Raw genomic sequence first — 21,501 nt, 5'->3', positions numbered from 1 at the left:
GAATAGGACGTTGTATATTTTTGTCCTAGATGTTTTTGCGGCATATACACCGACTCATGATATACATAACACACGATCTGTGCATATGCACACCATGAGTGCATGATGTGCATATGACGCTGGGCAAGGAAGGTGCAGAAATAGCCTTATAAGGCTTTCTAAGTCTTGCACCACCCCTCCATGCAAACCCGATAATACTAAGCGCTTTCAATTTGTTTCAATTTTCTAATCAGTGTCGGCGCAATGCTGAGTAAATGAAAATTCTAGTATATTCTAGCGTCTCTATCAAACCGCAAGATTTTAAGAAGATATACTTTAAAACAATTAATCCTTCAACAGCGACAATGCAGTATCTTCGCTGTAGTCGCCGTTAGCAACCAGCCTGTGATATCCGCATGAGAATATCAAAAGGAGCGCACATAAGAGTGCAGAGTTTGAAAGGAAGCAGGAACTGAAAGCTAGCTATTCACGGATGCGAAAACGCCAAGACTATATCGTGATATGTAAGTTAAAGTGTTCGAAGAATATACTGCAAATATCTGTGGACACACTGTGTCATAGCTTCTGACTCAATAACCAGTGTTACAAAGTCGATTGGTCTAATTCTCATCCATCAAATGCGCACTATTATGAAGGATGTCACCTGCGGTAAAAAATAAGTTTCTAGCATCTTACAGTTTCTATAGTGTGGTCAGTTAGTTCAGTGCCGCGGTCCCATACCTGTTTATATCCCGTGAACCAAAATCATTTCCGTGGAAGCCCTAATGGTGATTTAATATTAATAATGAGACAATAGAGCTATATCTCTTGTTTTCCTCACAACGCATACATAGTTACATATTACACAGCGCGAATCACGAATAAAACAGACGGAGCATGGAAATTGGCCAGCTTATAATTATATCGTGATGACCCACGGGTAAAGAGTAGTCGTTCTTGTGCTTTAAACCGCATGGGCCGATCATTCTGTTTTCCAATCCCATTGCTCGTTCTTTGTTTAAACAGGCCACACGACCGGCCACATGACCAATAATACACACATATAAAAAGACCAAGTGACCAGATCCGATAAGTGACCATGGCCAGGGCCATATACTCCAACAGATAGAAAGTAGTGTTGGAATACACATTTTACATTCTCAATGCACCTATGGATACCAATATATAGGCCCTTAAATGTTGAGCGTGGATACTACTTCGAGATATATTCACGGGTTCTAAATTATAACACATGTATCAGACGTCAATTCCATTATCAGTGTGTAGTGCAGCAAATCGAAGACAAAATAGAACGATAAGGTTTACCGAAGGCTAATAATCGCGAACCAATACCGCAATTGATACATGCGCCTAATAAAGCAGGTATCCATTTCTAAGCTCCAGTGTTGAATGGGCTGTGTGGCGCGTACACATTGATATTCCATTGTGAAGATGAAATAAGTAAATATGAGGAGTCGTACAGTAAACATAATTCTGAGACGTTAATCTGTCATCGGAATATCAAAACCGTTCATGGAATATCACAACGTGAAACAAACTCGAGGTAGGCAATGTAAACACGAGATATTGAGATCCCCGATCTCGGTACAATGTCACACCGTCGCTAGCTAAGAAAACTTTACCCCCATTCAGATAGATCGAGTGGAGTAAACTTGTATAGTTTACTGAGCTATTAAGACCAGCGATAAAGCTTCGATTTGAATTAATAATTCACATGAATTATACTATCAGCTAAATATTGCGAGGAATATGTCAACAAGTGCTACAATCTTATTGAACATCGAAGAGATGCAAACACTAGATTTTATGGATTTATTCCGATAGATGCGCCGCGGGAATCAAAGATATATCTGTTTCGCAACCGGGCTTATTACGCGCAGTATCAGTGAAAGGGGATGAATGTCGAATTGGGGAATAAATCCGTCGGGAAACTGCAATCGCAATCGCGAATAGATAAGGTTTTGGATTTCTCAGGAGTAATAAGTCCAAGTACAGCTCGTACGTAAATGAACAATTCGAAAAGAGGTAAAAGAGGGGCTACAAGTAATGATACATCAAAAGAATTAATCTCGGCCTTCGACTGCTCAGAACCAAACAGAAATATTGAGGGTGCGGTTACACCTTCTAGTCATAATTAATACCTGATCCGACAACATGTAACGATGTAATGATCATCAGTACAGTTCAGTAGAACAGTGTGCGTAGCCGCACAGGTAAAGTTACACACAACTTTGGGTAGGATAAAGTTAGTCACACTAAGTGATGTGAAATTGTGTAACGTAGTAATAGCAAATACCAGCAATGCCAGTCTAAAAGCGACTGAAAATTCAGATGAGATGGTCCCGACTTTTGTCATGTCGAAACAAAGTTACAGACTCGTTTATTAACTAAACAAGTAAGAGATAACCGGATACCGTAGTCAAAACAGAAAAATTGATTTAGGCGACTTCGTAACAGCAAGAGAGAAGTTTGAAAACAATCGCTGTTTTATCAATTCTGAGTTACTAAATATCTGAACTACCTGGAATATTATTAGTATGACGACACACGTCTAAGCCTTCGTGGACAGACTTGCGTTGACCGGCACGTGTGCTGAGATATTTTGTCACCTGACTCGCGTGGTCTTTCATGAAGATATGCTATGGGAGTAATAAATTATTCAATAGCGGGATGTAAGCTTCAAAAGTATCTTGGTTCCACATGTCCAATTGTGGAATGCCAACAATGGCGTGTAAGGACCAGGTATAGTCAGATCATGGATTACGACGAGTGGCAAGACAAATAGGTTTGCGCTTCCGTGACAGGCCTATATATATAAACATTGCTGCACTGCAATTACGTCCACACGACATATAAGTGGTATCGATGAACAGATATTATATTTTGTGTTGATTCGCATTTCGTTAGTGAAATTGTTTAAAATCATACACAGATCTAATTTTATTAAAACGGCTTTTCAAAGATAAAGAGATACATGGCATGTGTTGAGTTGAGTTTATTGTTAATAACAATATTATTTCAAAAACACCATAAGATTGCGATACCATGTAAAGATAAGAAGGTGTCGAAACGACTTGGCGTAGACTTTGAAATCAGGCTCCAACCTGGGCCTAGACGATGTAAAAGATGAGGCATGCACAGTTTGCACACTGAATGAAAAGTAATAGAAGATAACATAAAAAGGACAAGCATTCAAAATGAGGTGGCATGTGTCGGAAGGCGAGGTCGATGTATCAGATCATGGTCCGGTAATATTCAGTATATTTGGAAAAGTGCTTCACTTACATTCGAATTTTTAGGAACTTTTAGGAAAAGATCAGATTAACCTAGAACGCCGAAGCAAGCGCGTTTCAGAGATTTGTTCTAACTTAATCTGACAACTCAATCGACCGAAGGATAAAAACAGATAAACTCACCCGGTAGAAGTATTGGAAGTCCGAACGCAGTTCCAGTATAGAAGATGCCAGATCAAACCATGAACAGCGACGGTAACGGACTTCCAGAGATAACGAACAATAAGACTGTTTTCATATTGCTGAAGGATCGCCGGATGAAGCTGCGGTTGTTGGAATCTATGAGAATCAGAAACCTCGATATTTTGACGCGAGTACTGGCCGATGCACAAGACGGCGGGTACGTTGTATTCACTTTCCAATAGCATTCCAATACCAGCAAGCAGAGATGAGCAGATTTGGAATTTCTATATCCTAATCCAATCCAAATCCGAAGTATCAAATCCTAATCCAAATCCTAATCCATAACTTTTGTCTATTCAAGTCCATGTCCAATCCTAATCCGATTCCAACTTGAAATTCAGAAAAGATGCTAATTTTTGCAAGGAAATTTTTCATTCACAACCAACAAACGTTGGGCTGCACCTCTCATGCTCATTGGCACTGAGTATACCATAGTCTAGTGTACCAAAAGTACATTATCAAGTGATCTGAACAAAGTTTGTCGCCATTCGCCAGACGACATATCAATCTCCTAGAAAATCGGCAAATCCAAATCCTAATCCGTTCAGAAAAAATCTCTAATCCTAATCCAATCCAAATCCGACAAAATTTCACAAATCCTGTTTTTTCAAATCCTAATCCTAATCCATGCTCATCTCTGCTAGCAAGCCGCAATGACTCCTGCTCTATGCGAGTCATGAGTTATGACTCATGACTTGATAATTATAATTATAATTATAATTAATATTTATATGACACCGTGAATCAGGTTAATTAAAGACACTATCCGATTCAATTCTTAAAATACTGACTTTGTTCAAACTTGACCACCGGTTAGACCCACTTATCTGTACCATTTCATTATAATGGGGGCGTGATTGATAATACTTCATTCATATCTTATGAAATATAAAGCTGGTATAACGCCCGATGTCGGTCGAGTTCAAACATCCTATTCTAGTGAATTACAGAATTGCATCAGGAATGGTTGGTTAGTTGAACTACGAGACTGTTCACAGCGTTGAGCATACGCATTTTTGACAGGTACAGCGATCGAATGAGACAAGAATATGATGACGCCAAGCTCCTTCACGAGCACCTGACGAGAATATCAATACTGCGGAGAGACATTGTTAATTTATCCAAGACACGTTTTGCAGAAACACAAAGCTACAGCAGACCACCAGAACCGTTACAAAAACTGTTGACTGCCGTTTTTGCCTTGCTTGGGGAAATGACCACCGACTTGGTAATGATGATAATTATTATTATTATTGAAAGTTTATCGACTAATTAATTGGCGCCGAATAATACATATATCACATCCTTCCGGTTAGTGAAATACCGTTACACCAATTCAATATTTCAGACGTGGAAGAAATTGCGACATTTACTATATCAAAAAGACAAGAACTCTCTTTTGGAGCGAGTGGGACGTTTCAACGTTAACCAATTGACACCCGAAGCGATTGCGGATGCGACAGAAATCATGCGTGACGTGAAAAAGCGGGACATTGAAATGATAAGCAACGTAGCGACATTACTTTTAGCTTGGGTAAGTTTCCATAATATTATTTAGTGAGTTACATGGGGCAATGGCCTTTCGCGTCATTAAATTGTGCCAAGCACCCAACCACAGTTGACACTTCAGTAGAGATAGTAAAATTTGATCCTGACGGTCATCGACTCATCCCACAAGTTTTCATTCAGAACAGGGATATATACAGAGGTGGTCAGTAATGAAGTAATTCTACATTTTTGGAGACTGTCTCTACTTGCACTACACCTACTCAACTGATTATGATTTTTTAATACTTCTACTTCTATTTGAACAGCTTCTTACGAAAACTTACTTCTACTCTTTAGATTTGAACAGTAGAAAGTAGTATGGTGATAAGTTGGCATCACTTTTATCTGTGAAATCGTCACGATAACCGTATTTCTGTTTTTCTTTTCGTCAAAAATAGTCAATGGAAATCGGTAATTCTATTTGCACTTGAGTCGAAATTTACGACGTTACTTATACCTCTACTTGAGTACTTGAGTGCCTCTGGCCACGCGAGCAGATCTCCCACGTGATGCTGGGATTAGGACACGGTAAAGAAATCACAATCAAAATGACCGTTATGTCAGTCAAATAAGCGATGTGTTAAGCACTTTTGATTGGTACACGTGACAACAACCGTTTTTGTTTGTAACGCAATAGCAGTAGTTGTTAAGAGCTGCTGGCGTATTTGTGCAATCGATAGGAAGGTATGCTGATAAATCGATTTGTACATTGAGCCTAATATTTTCAAACAGGTGAAACATGTTTTGAGAGCTGTCAACCATATTGCTATAATAAAGAAAAAGTATTTTCAAAAAGAACTGGAAGAAGAGAAGAGTAAGAACGTGAAATACATTATCGGTCAAGAAAAGTCAAAACAAACTTACTCCAAGACGAAGAAATTTAGGTATGAATGAATGAATGAATGCATGACATATTTCTTAGCATAGTAACTAGCATGTAAATACTTGATGTTGCAAAATTTATGGTGATAATAAATATTGTTTGCAAATTCCTAAAAGAAAGTGTGAATGAATGCGATGACTTTTCTAGCATATATAACGATGCGGTGGTACTGAATACTGGCTGCGGCAAACCATACGTAAACACCCAATCATCGAAATAATACTTGGTTTGTGATAGCAGCCTAAACACGACGAGGATTCACGATTTCGGTGTTCTCTTCATAATGTAAACACAAACGCGTCGCTCAGTTCTAACCGGGTCGAAATACCGTAGGTTGGCGAATCATGGGCGTGAGTGACAGAGGCCATTTAGAAACGACAGTGCATATACTCATCCCACTATTAGTGTAGGCCCATCGATAGCTCACTAACTTTTTTAAATTTACCCGCCGTCATATGCAACGAATTATAAGTTTCTCAATCGGCCAAATTGGCTTTCATCACTCCACAAATTGGAGAGCGTGGCAATGTATTACGACAATGATACGGAACGTTTTTCATTGTCAAATCATTTGAGGGTAATAATGCAACAACTGCTGTTGGTGAGATTGAATTTAAAATATTTGTTTTAAACACGCTTGTTTAAAAATGTTTTTAATAAAGGTATTAAACAAGAACGTTGAATGTTTTCAATCGCGTAATTATGTCATAAAATGGATTGATTTTTATCGAAAGACCATATGCAGCTTGATCGTTACGTCCACTTGTACTAGCTAGAAATTGCAGCATGTGATATGGCACTCTATATCAGCAATTCCCTCACGCAGATACCATAAGACTGTGGGTAAACACAGAAATAGGCCAGACAATTTCGTCCCTAGCGACATAAATGACAATACTTAAATTGGTGATCAAATCCATGATAGTTGAGAAGCCGGAGCAACCAGACACATGGTTTTATGCTACCTTGTAGGGATGGTGTGAACTTGAGGTTCACGTTCGCGTTCTGTGTGTGAACCTCGGAAATTTAGAGGTTCGCGTTCACAAAAGAACCTTGGTAGGTTCTGCACTGTGAACCTTTTTCATATATTACAATTTTCACTTCATTATGATATTTTTGGCTCGAATTTATTGCATTTCAACTGCGGGCCACTCTATGCATGACGCTGGCAGCATAAAAAATCAACACAAAACGAGCAACCTTGTCAATCTCAAAGATTTTACTTGCTTTGTTACAAAAGTTTGCACGAAATATCCAGCTTCCCGTATATGAATATTTAGTGACTCTCTGCTGTGAGCTTGACCCGCAATCACGCAACATCACGAGCGATATGCAGTACCTGTAGTCCTCGGATGATGCTTATTCAACCGATCAATGAGATTGATATCGCTTTTTGATGTAATAAATCTAGAAGTCAATCTTGACTTAATACGTTTACTGTATCATTAAAACAAAATCCGTGCGATTGAAACGTTGGATACGGTTGTATCACTTGTGGGGTAGCCTAATATCCGTACCAAATATGAAAACATGTTTTACGCTCTGCCACTATCAACGTAGCAATAGTCAGACGCCGAATACATTTTCCGGTCTGGCGAAGACCGTGAAGGAGTAAGCTTATATTCACTGGCAACTACTCGTCGAAATTGTCGGCAAAGTGAATGATGATATTGATTTTATTGGAGTATCATATTATGTGACTGCCTCAGTTGATACATATAGCGAGGTTTCAAACGCCCATATGCAGGCCGTGTTATTTTTGGCATATGCCAAAACTGCCAAAAATAACTTATTTTTGGCATTTTTCGATTTTTATTTTTGGCAGTTTTGGCATCGTCCTCTAAATAGATAGTTTCAGCCTCGAATTAGTCACAAGAACGCTTTATTTGGGCTAGTTTGTCAAAAGACACCACAAAATGTGCAGTATCCACGTATAATCAGTGCCAACAAACAATAAGAAGAAAAAACCTAACGATTTCATAGGTTAATAATATCAAACGAAACCACAAAATGTGCAGTATCCATCGGAAGCGGTGCCACTAAGCAAAAAAAAAGCCTAACAAACACGCTCAACAGCTGATTGTTACAGCTGTTGAATAGACTTAAATCGTTTGCACTGTAACAGTGCTTCCCAACTCAGGTCAGCTAAGTTTCTCCTAAATTCATTTCTCGCCCAGCGAATTTGGGAAATATCGGCTTCAACAGTAGCCGTTTAGGGAAAGAATGTTGCCAGTCATCCACAAAAGGTTTTCAGAGCGTCATAATCTTTGGAGGGCCGAACCGCCTTTCATGCATCATGAAAAGAGATCACTTCGCCAGTGCCATCGATCTCATCGCGGAAATAATTTTCTTCCCGATCCTTTTCTAGGAGTTTCCTGTGTTGTCTCTCAACACATTCTATTTAGTAGCCCGACTATCATTTCTCCTTCAGTCTACCCATATATTTTAGGAGGACTTTTGTCACTTCAGGTGGCTATTACCTACTCGCATGGAAGAGTCCTGGGAAGGTTAGCTTGTTTAAGAACATTGACGCAACAAGACTGTCTCGCAAAACGAGACTATGCAGCTCAGAAATAGCCAGACAGTTTGTTGCGTCACAATGTTCAACTCGATCACAATGCAAAAATTGTGGTTGATTTTGAGGGTTCCAGTTCCATGAGCAGAATATAATTTATATTTTAGTAATCATTACTGCGGCAGCCTCTCATTGATACCCGTTTTATCAAATTTAGCGCTCGACAAGCCGGTCAAAATGGTCGTAAGATTGCCTTTGGAAAAATGGAAAGTATGACGTAAACCATAAATGCAGTCAGCCGTTCAATCTCGCTGTGCCCACACCATTTAGGACAGTATGCTTTCACCCCTAATGGGTGGGCTGGACCCAGAATAAGAAACCTGCCTTTCACAAACGCTCTTCTCGCTTGTAACGCGGTATACTGTTAACACAACACCATGAACGAAATAAACTATTTGGCAGGCCGTGTTATTTTTGGCATATGCCAAAAATTGCTTATTTTTGGCATTTTCAAATTCTTATTTTTGGCAGTTTTGGCATCTGGCTCCTGAAATGCCAAAAATAACACGGCCTGCCCATATGTATGTAAGCATTGTGTCATTATGTGGCCCGGGTCGTCGCTCGGTATCGTGTACATTAATATAGGCTATCACTTAATTTAAATGTAGGGTTGGAATTAGCAATATGACGTCACGTGACGTCATGAGGTTCACGTTCGTGTTCACATAGAACCTTTCAAAAAGGTTCGCGTTCACACGAACCTGAACCTTTCAGAGGTTCACACCATCCCTACTACCTTGCAAATCTGAAGCCGATCTCCCAACAAACTTTGATATGACGAATTTTACTACGATATGATCACGGCCATTTCATAATTCATTTCTACAGCAAAAGACAACATAGCCAGGAAGAAGACGGATTGACAACACTTAGGATCAGGGAAAATATCCAAAGAATAACGAGAGGACAACTGTCGGAACTACAAGCGTACGGGCATCCTCCTATCACGATACAGCGTGTTATGCGAGCTACCTTCACTGTGCTTGGAGAAAATCCAGCAGAGCTGGTAAGTGTATATTTGAAAGTCTGTTCGTGTAGCCTATTCTACAAATTACATATAGTTGTTAAGAGCAATTTAACTATTATTACTAAGATGCTGGTCAACATTTCAGGAATGGCGCGTAATACGAAAGCTAATGAACAAAACAGACAGCAACTCAATCGTCCGAAGAGTCGGCGCATTTCAAATAGCCGATCTACAGATGGGTGCGAAACAGTACGCCGAGGAAACGTTGGATGGACTGACGTGGCACGACGTCAAAAGCGTTAGCAGTGCGGCCGCTTTGTTTTATTCTTGGGTAAGGAAACTTCTATCTGCCCAATCGTCATGGTGATTTGACATTTGCGATCACGGAACACCCATCTTGTATACGATTACTAACTCTCAATACTGCATGCTTAATTGCTTATAGTCGTGGTCAGCTTTTGCTATAGGTTTCCAAGACACTGCAGGTGCAGTGAGGTGACTACATGAATCTAGTAGACAGTCGGGTGGACGCAGCAGTAGAATTACTCATACGCCGCTCACAACTAGCAAAAAATGACACCCTGGCTTGCTTACTTTGTTAATGGGAACTTGATAAACATTATGTCAACGAATATTCAAGTCTCGTGCTGTGTAATATACTAAATTGAATATAGCCTGCTCTGTCCTGAAAATGTGTAAGTTGAGAACAACAACATGCAAACAGATGTGGTCAAAGTAATCATTGTCTGTACTCAATAACAAGCAGACTTGGCGACTTCCAAATAAGTAAAAAGTACGTAAGTATTCGATACAGTTTCTCGCAAAAGTTGAAAACTGTGAAGCAGAGGTGGAAGTATAGTCTTATATCATATCCACTCAGCAAAACCTACTTCTGAGTACTCCGAAAAAGTAAAAGTATACATCGTTACCGACCACCTCTGCATGCAAGTTCGGTTTGATGTGGATCTGGTTTACTCACTGCATGTAATTCAACATAATTAAATTAGGTATATATAAGGTTTTGGGAGATCCTATGTTCTCCAGAAACAAGAAAAAAAAAACAATAAGCAAATGTAAACGAACATTCAAATTTCATGTCTTCTATCGCAGGTGAAATGCGTGATACGAGAAGCAGATAATCCTAGAAAATGGCATAACGTTCGTACGTTCATAAAAGACGATGATGACGTCGCCGATCATAAGAATGATGGTTACGAAAGGCCAAAGATCGACAACGAGTGCGTAACGGACTTTGATACAATATTGAGATTCGGGTTGGGCCAGTCCATATAGAAAATTAAACGGCTGTCTGCAATAGAGTTAGATGCGATGATGGTGTTGGTACTGGAGAGTGACCGGAATAACCCGGAGTCGACGATTTCTATGTGTTCACTAGTAGCCCGCGTGTTTGGTATAGGCCCCTGTTTACTTAACTTACATGATTGCTGTGCAGGGGCGTAGCCAGGGGGGGTGTTTTGGGTGTCCAAACACCCCCCTTTCCAAACTAGAATATCCCCCCTTTTTTAATCCCAAATCTAGAGGTATTATTTCATGCCATAATCACGCATTCGTAATTGATGCACGGCGAGTGTTTTCACTGAACGATCGATGCCAATGTGCCCTTTTTCTCCGATTCTTCTCTCGTCTGTGATAACCAGAGTGCTTCAGGTGTCATGTTACAATTACAGCACAGCGGGAGATCTCGCTATTTCGCTATAAATAAATTGGCGACTCGGCTTGCTATCTTGCCATGTTTTAATCAAATGCCGAATGCGGAATCTGTTTGATACATGAATGAATTTGATACAACTCGGTTATGTGAGTAACGACTGCCCGCCTTTTAGTGCTATGGTATCTCTTGTCCTGCTTTCACACATTCAGCCAAGAATAAAAATAATCATAATCATAGAGGCATCGGAGGCGCAAAAAACTAGATATTTCAGCGATTAGCTATGTATTACTGTAAGTGTTCGATGTAATGTGGTAATAACGTGACGATATATAGTCCTGGATAATCCGCATTTGTCTCTTATGCATCGTAATCCAATTAAGGAATGGTTTTTCGATTACGAGCCTGAGCCTAAGCCTGGGCCTGAGACGGACTACTGATATCAACGATTGCATAGCACTTCCGCACATATTGGTTTTTACTCTTTACAATACTAACATAGAAAAATGCTACATCAATTTAGCGAACGATATTATGTTGAATCTAAACTCGTGGTGCATAATTTGAATCAATCCGGATCCGCAGAAACGATCTGTGAACAATTCATAGCTAAGGTGAAGGTGTGATTGCGCGGATATTAAACCAATGACAATCAGGAGATGTGTTAGAGGCTAAGCAACGATTAGCAAGACGGGCAGTCGTTTCTCCAACAACCGAACTAATTCATCGCCAATTTCATCAATAAATAAGAGATTCCGCTTTCTACATTATCATTTTTTTAATCTGTTATGATATCCGACTCGAGGTCGCGTTCTTATGTGAGCGCGAAACGGCAATATCTCTGGCTGTACTGCAACTTGATCACACTGCTCACTTTTAGTAATTGCGGGCAAGTTATGTCTGGTTCGGCTGCTATGTCGGCTTACCAGTTGGGATGCTATATCGTAGTAATACAACTGCGTTATGTGGATGAGTTACGGGCCGAAACAAAAAAGAACGGAACGTCGGACAGACGTTACATCAAACTGAACTGAATCATGTCACAAGTCATCACGATGTATCAGATTCCGACTGCATTGCATATATTAACATTCGTGAATCTGGTTATGGTACGTGTCAAGTCGAGTCCGCTACTTATCTGAATGCGAAATCATAAGATCTCCCGGTGCTGCGTTGATTGAAATATGATCTGCGCGCGCGTGTTGTCGATTTCGTAACTCGCTCTTAGTAATTAGAGGCGCGCCTACGAAGAGGCGTACTCTGGCTGCTATCGATCGTAGCGTACGACATCGGCGTTATATTTTAATATAACAGGGCTATGTATAAGCGTATGGAGTTGTTAACACGGGCGAGATTATCCTATTCTTGTAGTAGAAGCATCTGTGCATACAATTAGCCCGATAAATCGGGTAGAATTCAGAACATCCTTTGTTGACGAAACACCCCCCTCTACTTTAGAACACCCCCCTTTATCCTCGGCTGGCTACGCCCCTGTTGCTGTGTATAATTATTTCTCGGATAGCTCCATATCTATCTAAACAGATCTAGGCACAAACAAAATGGAAGAATGATAAATTTTCATATCATCCCAGGAAGGACGGTCAGTCAAACATTGATCCAACTCCAGACATCGTGCAGTTTCAGAAGGAGATCACAAAGATGACGAGAATCCGCATCACCGAAGTGCACAGCTACTCCAACCCGCCAGTAGTTGTTGAAAAAGTCATGAAAGCAATTTTTGCAATATTAGGAGAGCCCTTCAGCAATCTGGTAAGGCAACTATAATACGTAGGCCTATACGTTACGCAGCTTGTCGGTCTCATTGCTGTTCTGTATGAATTTCATTTTGTTTCAATATCAATGATCCGTTTACACCTGCGGGCCCTGGTACATACAATTGTTATTGAATCATTTATCTGCCGCCTCGTAGGTACATGGCCGAGCAAAATATAGTATCTGGGTGGTTCGATTCCGAGTTGAGTGTTCGATTATCACGTTGTATGACTACTGGTAATAATAATAATGGATTGTAAGGTTCCAATATATATCTTTTACCCGACCATAAGAAATATGACGGGTGCACGTCATCCAATATAAATTTGTATGTCTGTACCATGCCTATAATTGCCAATGTCGAAGCGCTTCGTACGTGTGCACTATGACGTTTGCAAGGGTCGATCACTACCTGACGGAAATATCGCTGCGTTAATGTTAACTATACGAGTATCCAGTCAACAACTGAGGAAATGCACTATTGAAGTTACATTTTTCGTTGATAAAATATTACTGTTGATGGAAAGGAGTATATTTTCGTTATAAGAGTTACCCCCAACACTTAATCCGCGATTCTACAGTCGAGGTCGGCTTGTGGGTATTTTCAATGGGACCTCACTGACATAAGAACTAACTCCGCTCTATATCCTATAACATGTTATTCGTTAGACTTGGAAAAAGCTGAGAGGCCTGATGAGTAGAATGGACAAACGCTCGCTAACGAAAAGAATTGAAAATTTCCGAATTCGCGATCTGACTGCAGAAGGAGCGCGGGTGGCGACTCAGTTACTCGACGAATTAACGTTTCAAAAAGTACAGACTGTTAGCAACGTGGCGGCAACGTTTTTCGCTTGGGTAAGCACATTAACCGGCAATGCAAGGATACTTATCGCCATGAAGATAGGAAGTAAGAATCATTTCATAAATGGAAGTCTTTGAACTATAGCTAATCGCGATGGGCTTTATCAACAATGAACACTTTCAATTCACACGAAATGAACTCAAGCCCGTGACGCAACGGTATATCATCAGACTTTCTTGTAGTTAACTCGCAAGCTGACGAAGCTGTATTGCAAAATTCAACTTGCATTGGGAGGCGATGGACAACGGACAATGTACATATCTGTGGTAGTCTGCAGTTGCCTTAATATTGATACTTGAGTTATGAGGCAGTTAGAAGGTACCCAATGCGATGACATGGCGAATAATCGAACTTGATACAGATGTTCTACAGTAAAATATAGAGGAAATTGCATTAGGATTCCTAGCTTATAATCTATTACATATGTTACTGGATTTGGTTGAAGATTGATACGACATTTACAAGAGTAAGGGTAAACATAACTGTAAGATATCCGTCATATTCCAGGGCAAATACGTTCTCACTACATGGAAAAACAAGACAGCGTCAACGGTTAACAGCAATCAAACGTCTCAGACGCGCATATCGGATAGTCTTGATGAGTAAGTAAATAGATCACAACACTATAATAATCATATATTCCTACCTGTAGCAGCGATCATTTCATTTCGCCAATGTTTGATTAAATATTTCGTCAGGAGTAGTAATCCTACGTGCACCTGAACGAATGCAATAGAGTTCAGTAAATACCGCTAAAATTATGTAAATATCAGTTTTGAAATACTGATAACTATATGCGCATATATAAAGTATACTGTTTAGTTATAATCGTAAAATGTGTATCCCAATAACGACATATCAATGAGTGGAATCGGGAACAAATGAAATCAGAAGATACCTTGATCTAACTTCCACATGTGATATGTGCCTTTTACGTCGAGTCATTGAAATGATTACTTTCGTCTGAAGTGGCGCGGTGGAGGCAGATTCCGACGAAGATATGAAAAGAATACGGGCAGAGATCACAAAAATGTCGCGGGGACGTATATCCGAGATCCATGCGTATTCAAGACCGCCGATTACAATAGAGAAAGTGATGAGAGCAGTTTTTACGATCTTGGGCGAATCTCCCGGAGGCTTAGTGAGTTGCTCAAAATATTTGAAATAAGACATACCGTATTACATTGAACGCAATCACTAGTTGCAAACTGCAATGAGAAGGAAAGAGAGAGAGAGAGAGGGAGAATCTTTATTCGTATACATTACATATCAACATTACACTACAAAAATGTAGTTGGTCGTTTTAGTTAGATATTAGTAAATACTATTTGTTTTTTAATTGATCGTTTTTTTCGTACTATGTCCCGATTCGGGTTGGTGATGTTACGACTTAAGAGGGTGGGCACGATGATTCGATTACTTGAATCTGAATCGAGTATTAAGTCTAATGTTTCAAGTCGAGTAGTGATAGATGATATTGTCGTGTACGAAAATTAAACGCTACTTGACACTAAAAGTTAATTTATCAACGAGAATTATAGTTTTGATGCTATTTTTGACCGCGGCCGGCTGTAGACCACGTTTGGTTGTATCGCCGCATACGAAACATGTAGTAAAGTAGAGTTACCATACGTCCTCATTATTCAATAAATTGAAAGAGTCCTCGGAAATTTGTCCTCTTTTTCTATAGAAAAAGTATTAAAATGCCATCTAAAACTCCACCTCGACGCAGCGAACGTCAAAACGGAGGTCGAGTCGAACTTTTAATATTAACCAATTTTATTTCCGGTATTATATAGCTTTCATAGTTTTTAAAAAGTGTCCTCTTTTTCGGATCTCAAAATATGGAAACTTCAAGTATAAAGAGCGACTCACATTAATGAAAATCACATATAGTAGTAGCGACCGAAATACAGCGGCCTTCATTGTCTCAGAGTGCATTGAAATAAGTATGGTCGAAATATTACCAAATAATCCTTATTGGCATAATATTCTATTTGGTCGCGTAAAAGGTACATATTTGAACGATTGACATCATCCACTATTGTGACGTCATCACGAGCGATACTCGAATGCTCGATTCAGAATCAAATCACCCAGGTACTCGAATTTCTCCAGCCCGAGTCCCAAGTAGTACCGCGTTAGTGATGAATTCGGGAAGTTCTGGAGATGCCCTGTACAATAGGGCTCTTCAAAAATCACTTTTTTTCTTGAATCTTACTGGCTACTTGACAAAATTGTTAGGTTACCTAATTTAAGCCTACACACAAAATTTGGTTCAATTCCAGCCAGTAACCGCTTTGCTACAGGAGAAGAAAGTTTCTATTTACTATATAAAAATAAACAATAAAAAATTTGAAAATTTTCTGTTCACCCCATGAAAGTGTTAGGCTGTCTATAGAAACGAGGCTCACCAAATTTGGTTCAATTCCAACCAGTGAAAGCGGAGTTATTGCCGTCGAAAAATTTGGATTTGAATAAAATAGTATTTACGGTGACCGATTCTTTGTTTATTTATTATAGTTGTGCTCACCGCAAATACTATATTATTCAAATCAAAATTTTTCGACGGCAATAACTCCGCTTCCATTGGTTGGAATTGAACCAAATTTGGTGAGCATCGTTTCTATGGACAGCCTAACACTTTCATGGGGTGAACAGAAAATTTTCAAATTTTTTATTATTTATTTTTATTTAATAAATAGAAACTTTCTTCTCCTGTAGCAAAGCGGTTACTGGCTGGAATTGAACCAAATTTTGTGTGTAGGCTTAAATTAGGTAACCTAACAATTTTATCAAGTAGCCAGTACGATTTGAGAAAAAAATGTCATTTTTGAAGAGCCCTACTGTACAAGTATTATTTTATACTGGTAACGGTTTTCATCACAATCGCATAGTAATTGTTTGAAATTTAAACTGGCGGTACTCCCGTGAGCCACTCGAATTCGCATTTCGTTATATATTTAACCAGGACTGGAAAAAAATCCGTGGACTGATGTGCAGAATGGACAAGAATTCCCTCATTCGGCGGGTAGAAGGATTTCAGATAAGCGAACTACACCGCGATGCAGCTGAAATAGCAGACTTGATACTGAGCGATTTGACCTTGCAGGGTGTGAGATCGGTCAGCAACGTGGCGGCGACACTGTATGCTTGGGTTAGTATTCCGAAGGGCCCAATTCACGCCAATGCTGCTCGCTACTCTCACAATAGTGTTTGTTTTTCGCTAAATAATATATATGGCTGATGTGACCAAACACTGTAGCTGGCAGCAAAGAGTAATGCTCTAACGATATGTTGCAGAAACGGCCGATAGGTAATTCTAGTTGTCTCAATTAGAGCGAAAGGCCGATAATATAATTCTAATCTAATTCGTGAAATGTTTCCTTGTTTATACTCTAATTCGAATCCAATTTGCGAAATGTTTCTGTGATCTAATGTAAATTCTAAACTCATTTCTTGATTTCCTGAAATGATTCAGGAGAACTGTATACTGCGAAAAGACCCAATAGCTTGGTGTGCAGATTACAGAGAGTTGCCATTCTCATGCTCACGACAATGAGCTATGATTTGATATCCACTGACCTTGATTCAATTTCCATTTTTCGCGAATTCATTAATTCTAATACTTATCTAATTTGGAACAAACTTTGTAGCTATAATATTAATTATATGCTCTAATTAGGAAAAAACTGTCTTGCTATAATTCTCATTCTAGTTTAATTTGGTATAATGTGTGTAGCTATAATTCTAGTTCTAATCTAATTTTGGAAAACTGAAAATTCTTTGGTTGTCAAACTAAAAAGTCATTAGACTACTTAAAAAACTCGTACGGTCACTAGTGAAGGTAATCATGAATAATTCGGCTAATCCATGGATTCGAATTGACCCACATTTAAAAATTAAATATCTAATGTAGCATGCCATCAAAGATGTAAGTCCGTGGCAATGCATGTCATGCTATTCGTTGGTACCATAAAGGTAATGCATAGAAATAGGCGTTTCGGGAATTATATGCTAATTACAAGAGATCAACTCTTTATATCGCGTGCTGGACACGATTGGGATTTTTGTCGTATCGTTTCGGCATGATATTTACGATTTTGAGGTTGGATGCAATGACGGGTCGTGCGATTCGGATACTTTATGATTGTAATTTCAATCAAAAATTTTATTGGTGTTTACCTTTAAATGCGGTCTTTTTCGAAAAATAGATTATATATCAACGGTTTAAATTAGGAACTAAGAAGGCTGGACTTTGAGAAAGAAGCTTCCGTCCTCATATTCACGGAGATCATTGCTCATATACTATGGAATTTCGAAACAATTGATGATACTTTCAAGAGCCAGATGTCGTCTGTTTTAGTAGATTTTGTGGTCAACTGACAACTGCTAATAAGAGGTTTCGTGAGCATTTGGTAAACGTGAATATGTGAAGTTAATGAACCACCTGGATTTAAAGATTACTCGATACTGAATTGGTCGTAAAACAGACATGATTCAGTGACCACTACAACACTGATTAATCTTAAAAATACGTATGCGAAGAATATTTTCTTCGTTAGTCAGGTTAAGGAGTTGATGCCCTCGAACACCAGATAAAGATTATTTCAATAGAGAAGTATAATGAAATTGGGAGAAGATTTCTCGTAGATATTCGATATACTGCAAGTCTATTGTAGACACGGTTCTGATTATGACTTCAGTTAGTTAATTCTTGCAACTAAAACTGAACAATGAACATAGGTGGGAAAACTGAGAATACGCATTGTGATCGGAATATCAATCAAGCAGTATTGGGTATTATGCGATATGCGATTAACTCCCATACAATTATTGAGAAGCTAATCGATGTATCACAACATCAAAACTGATCACTAATTAACAGTATTTATAAGGATGTTACTTATAGAGTGAAAACGTATCACTGTGTTGGCTACATTATTTAAATCATCACAGCGTATCACTATTCTGAAGTGATCTTGAAAGAAATTAGATATATACGGTACAACAAATATTAACTTCTGCATTTTGTACGTTATCAGTACACGTCGAACGCAACAAAAGTCGAAAAAACAGTATATTATAGGAACTGGTTACCAGGACGGGGCTTAGAATACCGCATTACGATGTGTGGCTACTCTTTCAATTTGTCTATTGGTAGGCGAAATGCATCGTGAAAGACGCCCATGAATACTACAGCTCCGAAGAGAATATTCACATTGCGACCCCGAGTACGACGTCAATACCCCGAAGAGCCATCTCGAAAGAAAGCTCCGCAAAAAGCGTATTAAATGCGCCCAACACAATAAAACTGCAGCCAGCTTTAACAACTTCGCAAAACATTCCTATCCTAACAAAGGCTCAGATTTTACGAACCACGAGTAATCGAAGGCACCAACAAAGTACACCAGACTCGGTGAGTGATTACTCAGGTAAACCCATATATAGGCCTACACCAATTCTACACTGATAAAAAAAAACAAAGATAACTTCACTTCCATGGGATACAAATGTCTTAAAATGGCTTAACATTTCTATATATGCCACCGATAAGCGATACACGGTACCTATACATTTATTAGATCACTGGTTCCAAACCATTTTCGACTCATCGCCCCCTTTCCTTTCCGGCCCCCATATTTACGGATCCGAAAAAGAAGACATATAAACGGGAAATTTGTTCACCCGGGGCCTACGATAAGTATAGGCCCCGGTTCACCTAACTCTGATCGCTGGTGACTTGACTAAAAAGTGTCATTTTCCCGAGTATGTGTTCGTAGAAACAGTTTCCGCGTCTACTTTCCGTTGAGTTGACCCTTTTTCGCGTCATATGCAGAATTATCGGTCATCACGTGCATTTTTGGCCGTGTTAATTACCACATCCCACCGGATGTTCTAACATTTTCGACCCCTATCGCCATCCGGTCGCCCCATTTGGTGGTTTCGCCCCCTTGTTTCTCAAAATCGCAGGAAAAACTAGACCTTGGAATACTTACTTTTTTACTTTTTACTCACTTGGAAATCCCTACTCCGTACTTGTACTTGAACAAAAATTGACGACATTAGCTCGACTTCTACTTTCCAATGACGAATACTTTGGCCACCTCTGGATTTAGTCATGTTGCTAATCGCTATATTGGGATATGTTCCTCACATGATTTACTTTTCTTTCGTGTTGTAGAAAATGAAAATAGAGGTATAGAGGTAGCCGTTTTACAAACCATTGCTCAACTTGAATTCGAAGACGATTACACATTCGCGCGCGATTCTGAGTGGCTTTCAGACATCTGATCATGTTTTGCAGGATTCGTCTTCCACAAAGGAAAACAAGGGAAGTATCTCCAACAGGAATGTTGAAATTCCGTGAAAATAAATTCATCCTTCCTAATACGTATTGAATTCAGTGCTGTACCGGTCTTCAAATAAAATCTCACTGTGAGTCGACAGGAAATTTTGTTCCAGAAACCCGACTTTTATATATCGGAAAGTAATCTTACTGATATCACGTAGGTTTACCCCGTTTCGTATATGTTTCAATTGTCACATACCAATATTTATAAATATACTTTGGTCTTTGAATAACTGTATGGTGTTTTGAGAGTGTGTAGAGCAGACCTGAGCAAAGTGCGGCCCGCGGGCCAAATGCAGCCCGCGTAAGGTTACTTGGAATTCAAAACATAAAACTTGCTTTTTGAAAGACTAAAACCACGGGCTGTATCAAATGAGCAGGAAATTCGTTTACTTTGAAGCCTGTTCAGTGTTCATTAATATGCCATGATTACGCTTCCTACGTACCTGGCATGCGTAATCCATTCAAAATAAAGGTAATGTGTCAATGTTTCCGACACCTTCCTATCTTTTCATTGTATCACAATTTTGTGGTGCATTGAACTGATAAATATTTCTAATAAACCGAACCGAAGTATGAGTAGTAATTGAAGTCACAAGAAATCACTTTTTCCACATAGTTTAGTTCAGTGGTTCCCCCAACCTTTTTCGACCATCGCCCCCTTTTCAAGCTATACACCGATTATCGCCCCCCAAATTTTGGGTACCGAAAAATGGGCATACGAACTGTAATCACCGGCGGGTTGACTAAAAAAAAGGTCAGCTTTTCGGCTCGTTGTCGAATTTGACACCTTCGCAACTAAATTTCCGTGGGTTGACTAAAAAAAGGTCAGCCGTTTTGAGGCGTCATCGCCCCCGCTATCGCCCTCTTCGCTATTTTCGCCCCCTGTCTCCCCCTTTGTCCATTTTCGCCGCCCTATCGCCCCCTTCGTCATTTTCGCCCCCCTAGACCGCCAAATCGCCCCCTGGGGGGCGATATCGCCCACGTTGGGAACCACTGGTTTAGTTCAAACCATCCTTGTTGCCATTGTCACATTACGCATGATACAGTTTGTGTGGTTAGTTTGTTACGTGATACGTTTCCAAATCCCTAATTCGTAAAACAAGCCAATCAGTGCTCTTGATTACTATATGACTTATCATATCTATCACCCATAAATAATTCACGGGCATGCCAAAAACGAAAACCGAAAACTGAAATTCAAAGAAGGTTTAGGTTTAGAATTTAGAGCACTGAATATTCGTATACTGAAGTCACGAGTAAACCCGTCTATTCAGCTTTTGCCGAGCATGTCGCCGAGATAAAGGATTTTAATTAAAGTCGGTCGTATGACAAAAACACGAAACACTCGGTCAAGGGATGGCGAAGTTCAGAAAAACTGCAAGCTTCGCTCAAT

General features: G+C 39.5%; 1 protein-coding gene across 1 annotated transcript; it reads left to right on the top strand.

Annotated features, from left to right (window-relative positions):
- The first annotated feature begins 1,651 nt into the window (after positions 1–1,651).
- On the top strand, positions 1,652–20,338 carry LOC145446489 (uncharacterized). The gene is made up of 14 exons (XM_080324794.1): positions 1,652–3,633; positions 4,500–4,704; positions 4,825–5,010; positions 5,757–5,908; positions 9,311–9,488; positions 9,595–9,780; positions 10,560–10,687; positions 12,711–12,888; positions 13,561–13,746; positions 14,261–14,355; positions 14,723–14,894; positions 16,725–16,910; positions 18,918–19,172; positions 20,061–20,338. The coding sequence occupies exons 1-14, from the start codon at positions 3,461–3,463 to the stop codon at positions 20,121–20,123; spliced, it is 2,343 nt and encodes a 780-aa protein (XP_080180920.1). The 5' UTR covers positions 1,652–3,460; the 3' UTR covers positions 20,124–20,338.
- Positions 20,339–21,501: the final 1,163 nt, after the last annotated feature.

Source organism: Botryllus schlosseri, chromosome 9, assembly GCF_051294905.1.
Source record: "Botryllus schlosseri isolate E-star chromosome 9, Bs_hap1, whole genome shotgun sequence".
Classification (NCBI taxonomy): Eukaryota; Metazoa; Chordata; class Ascidiacea; order Stolidobranchia; family Styelidae; genus Botryllus; species Botryllus schlosseri.
The sequence above is the reverse complement of the archived record's forward strand: the minus strand, read 5'-3'. Positions and strand labels throughout refer to the sequence as shown.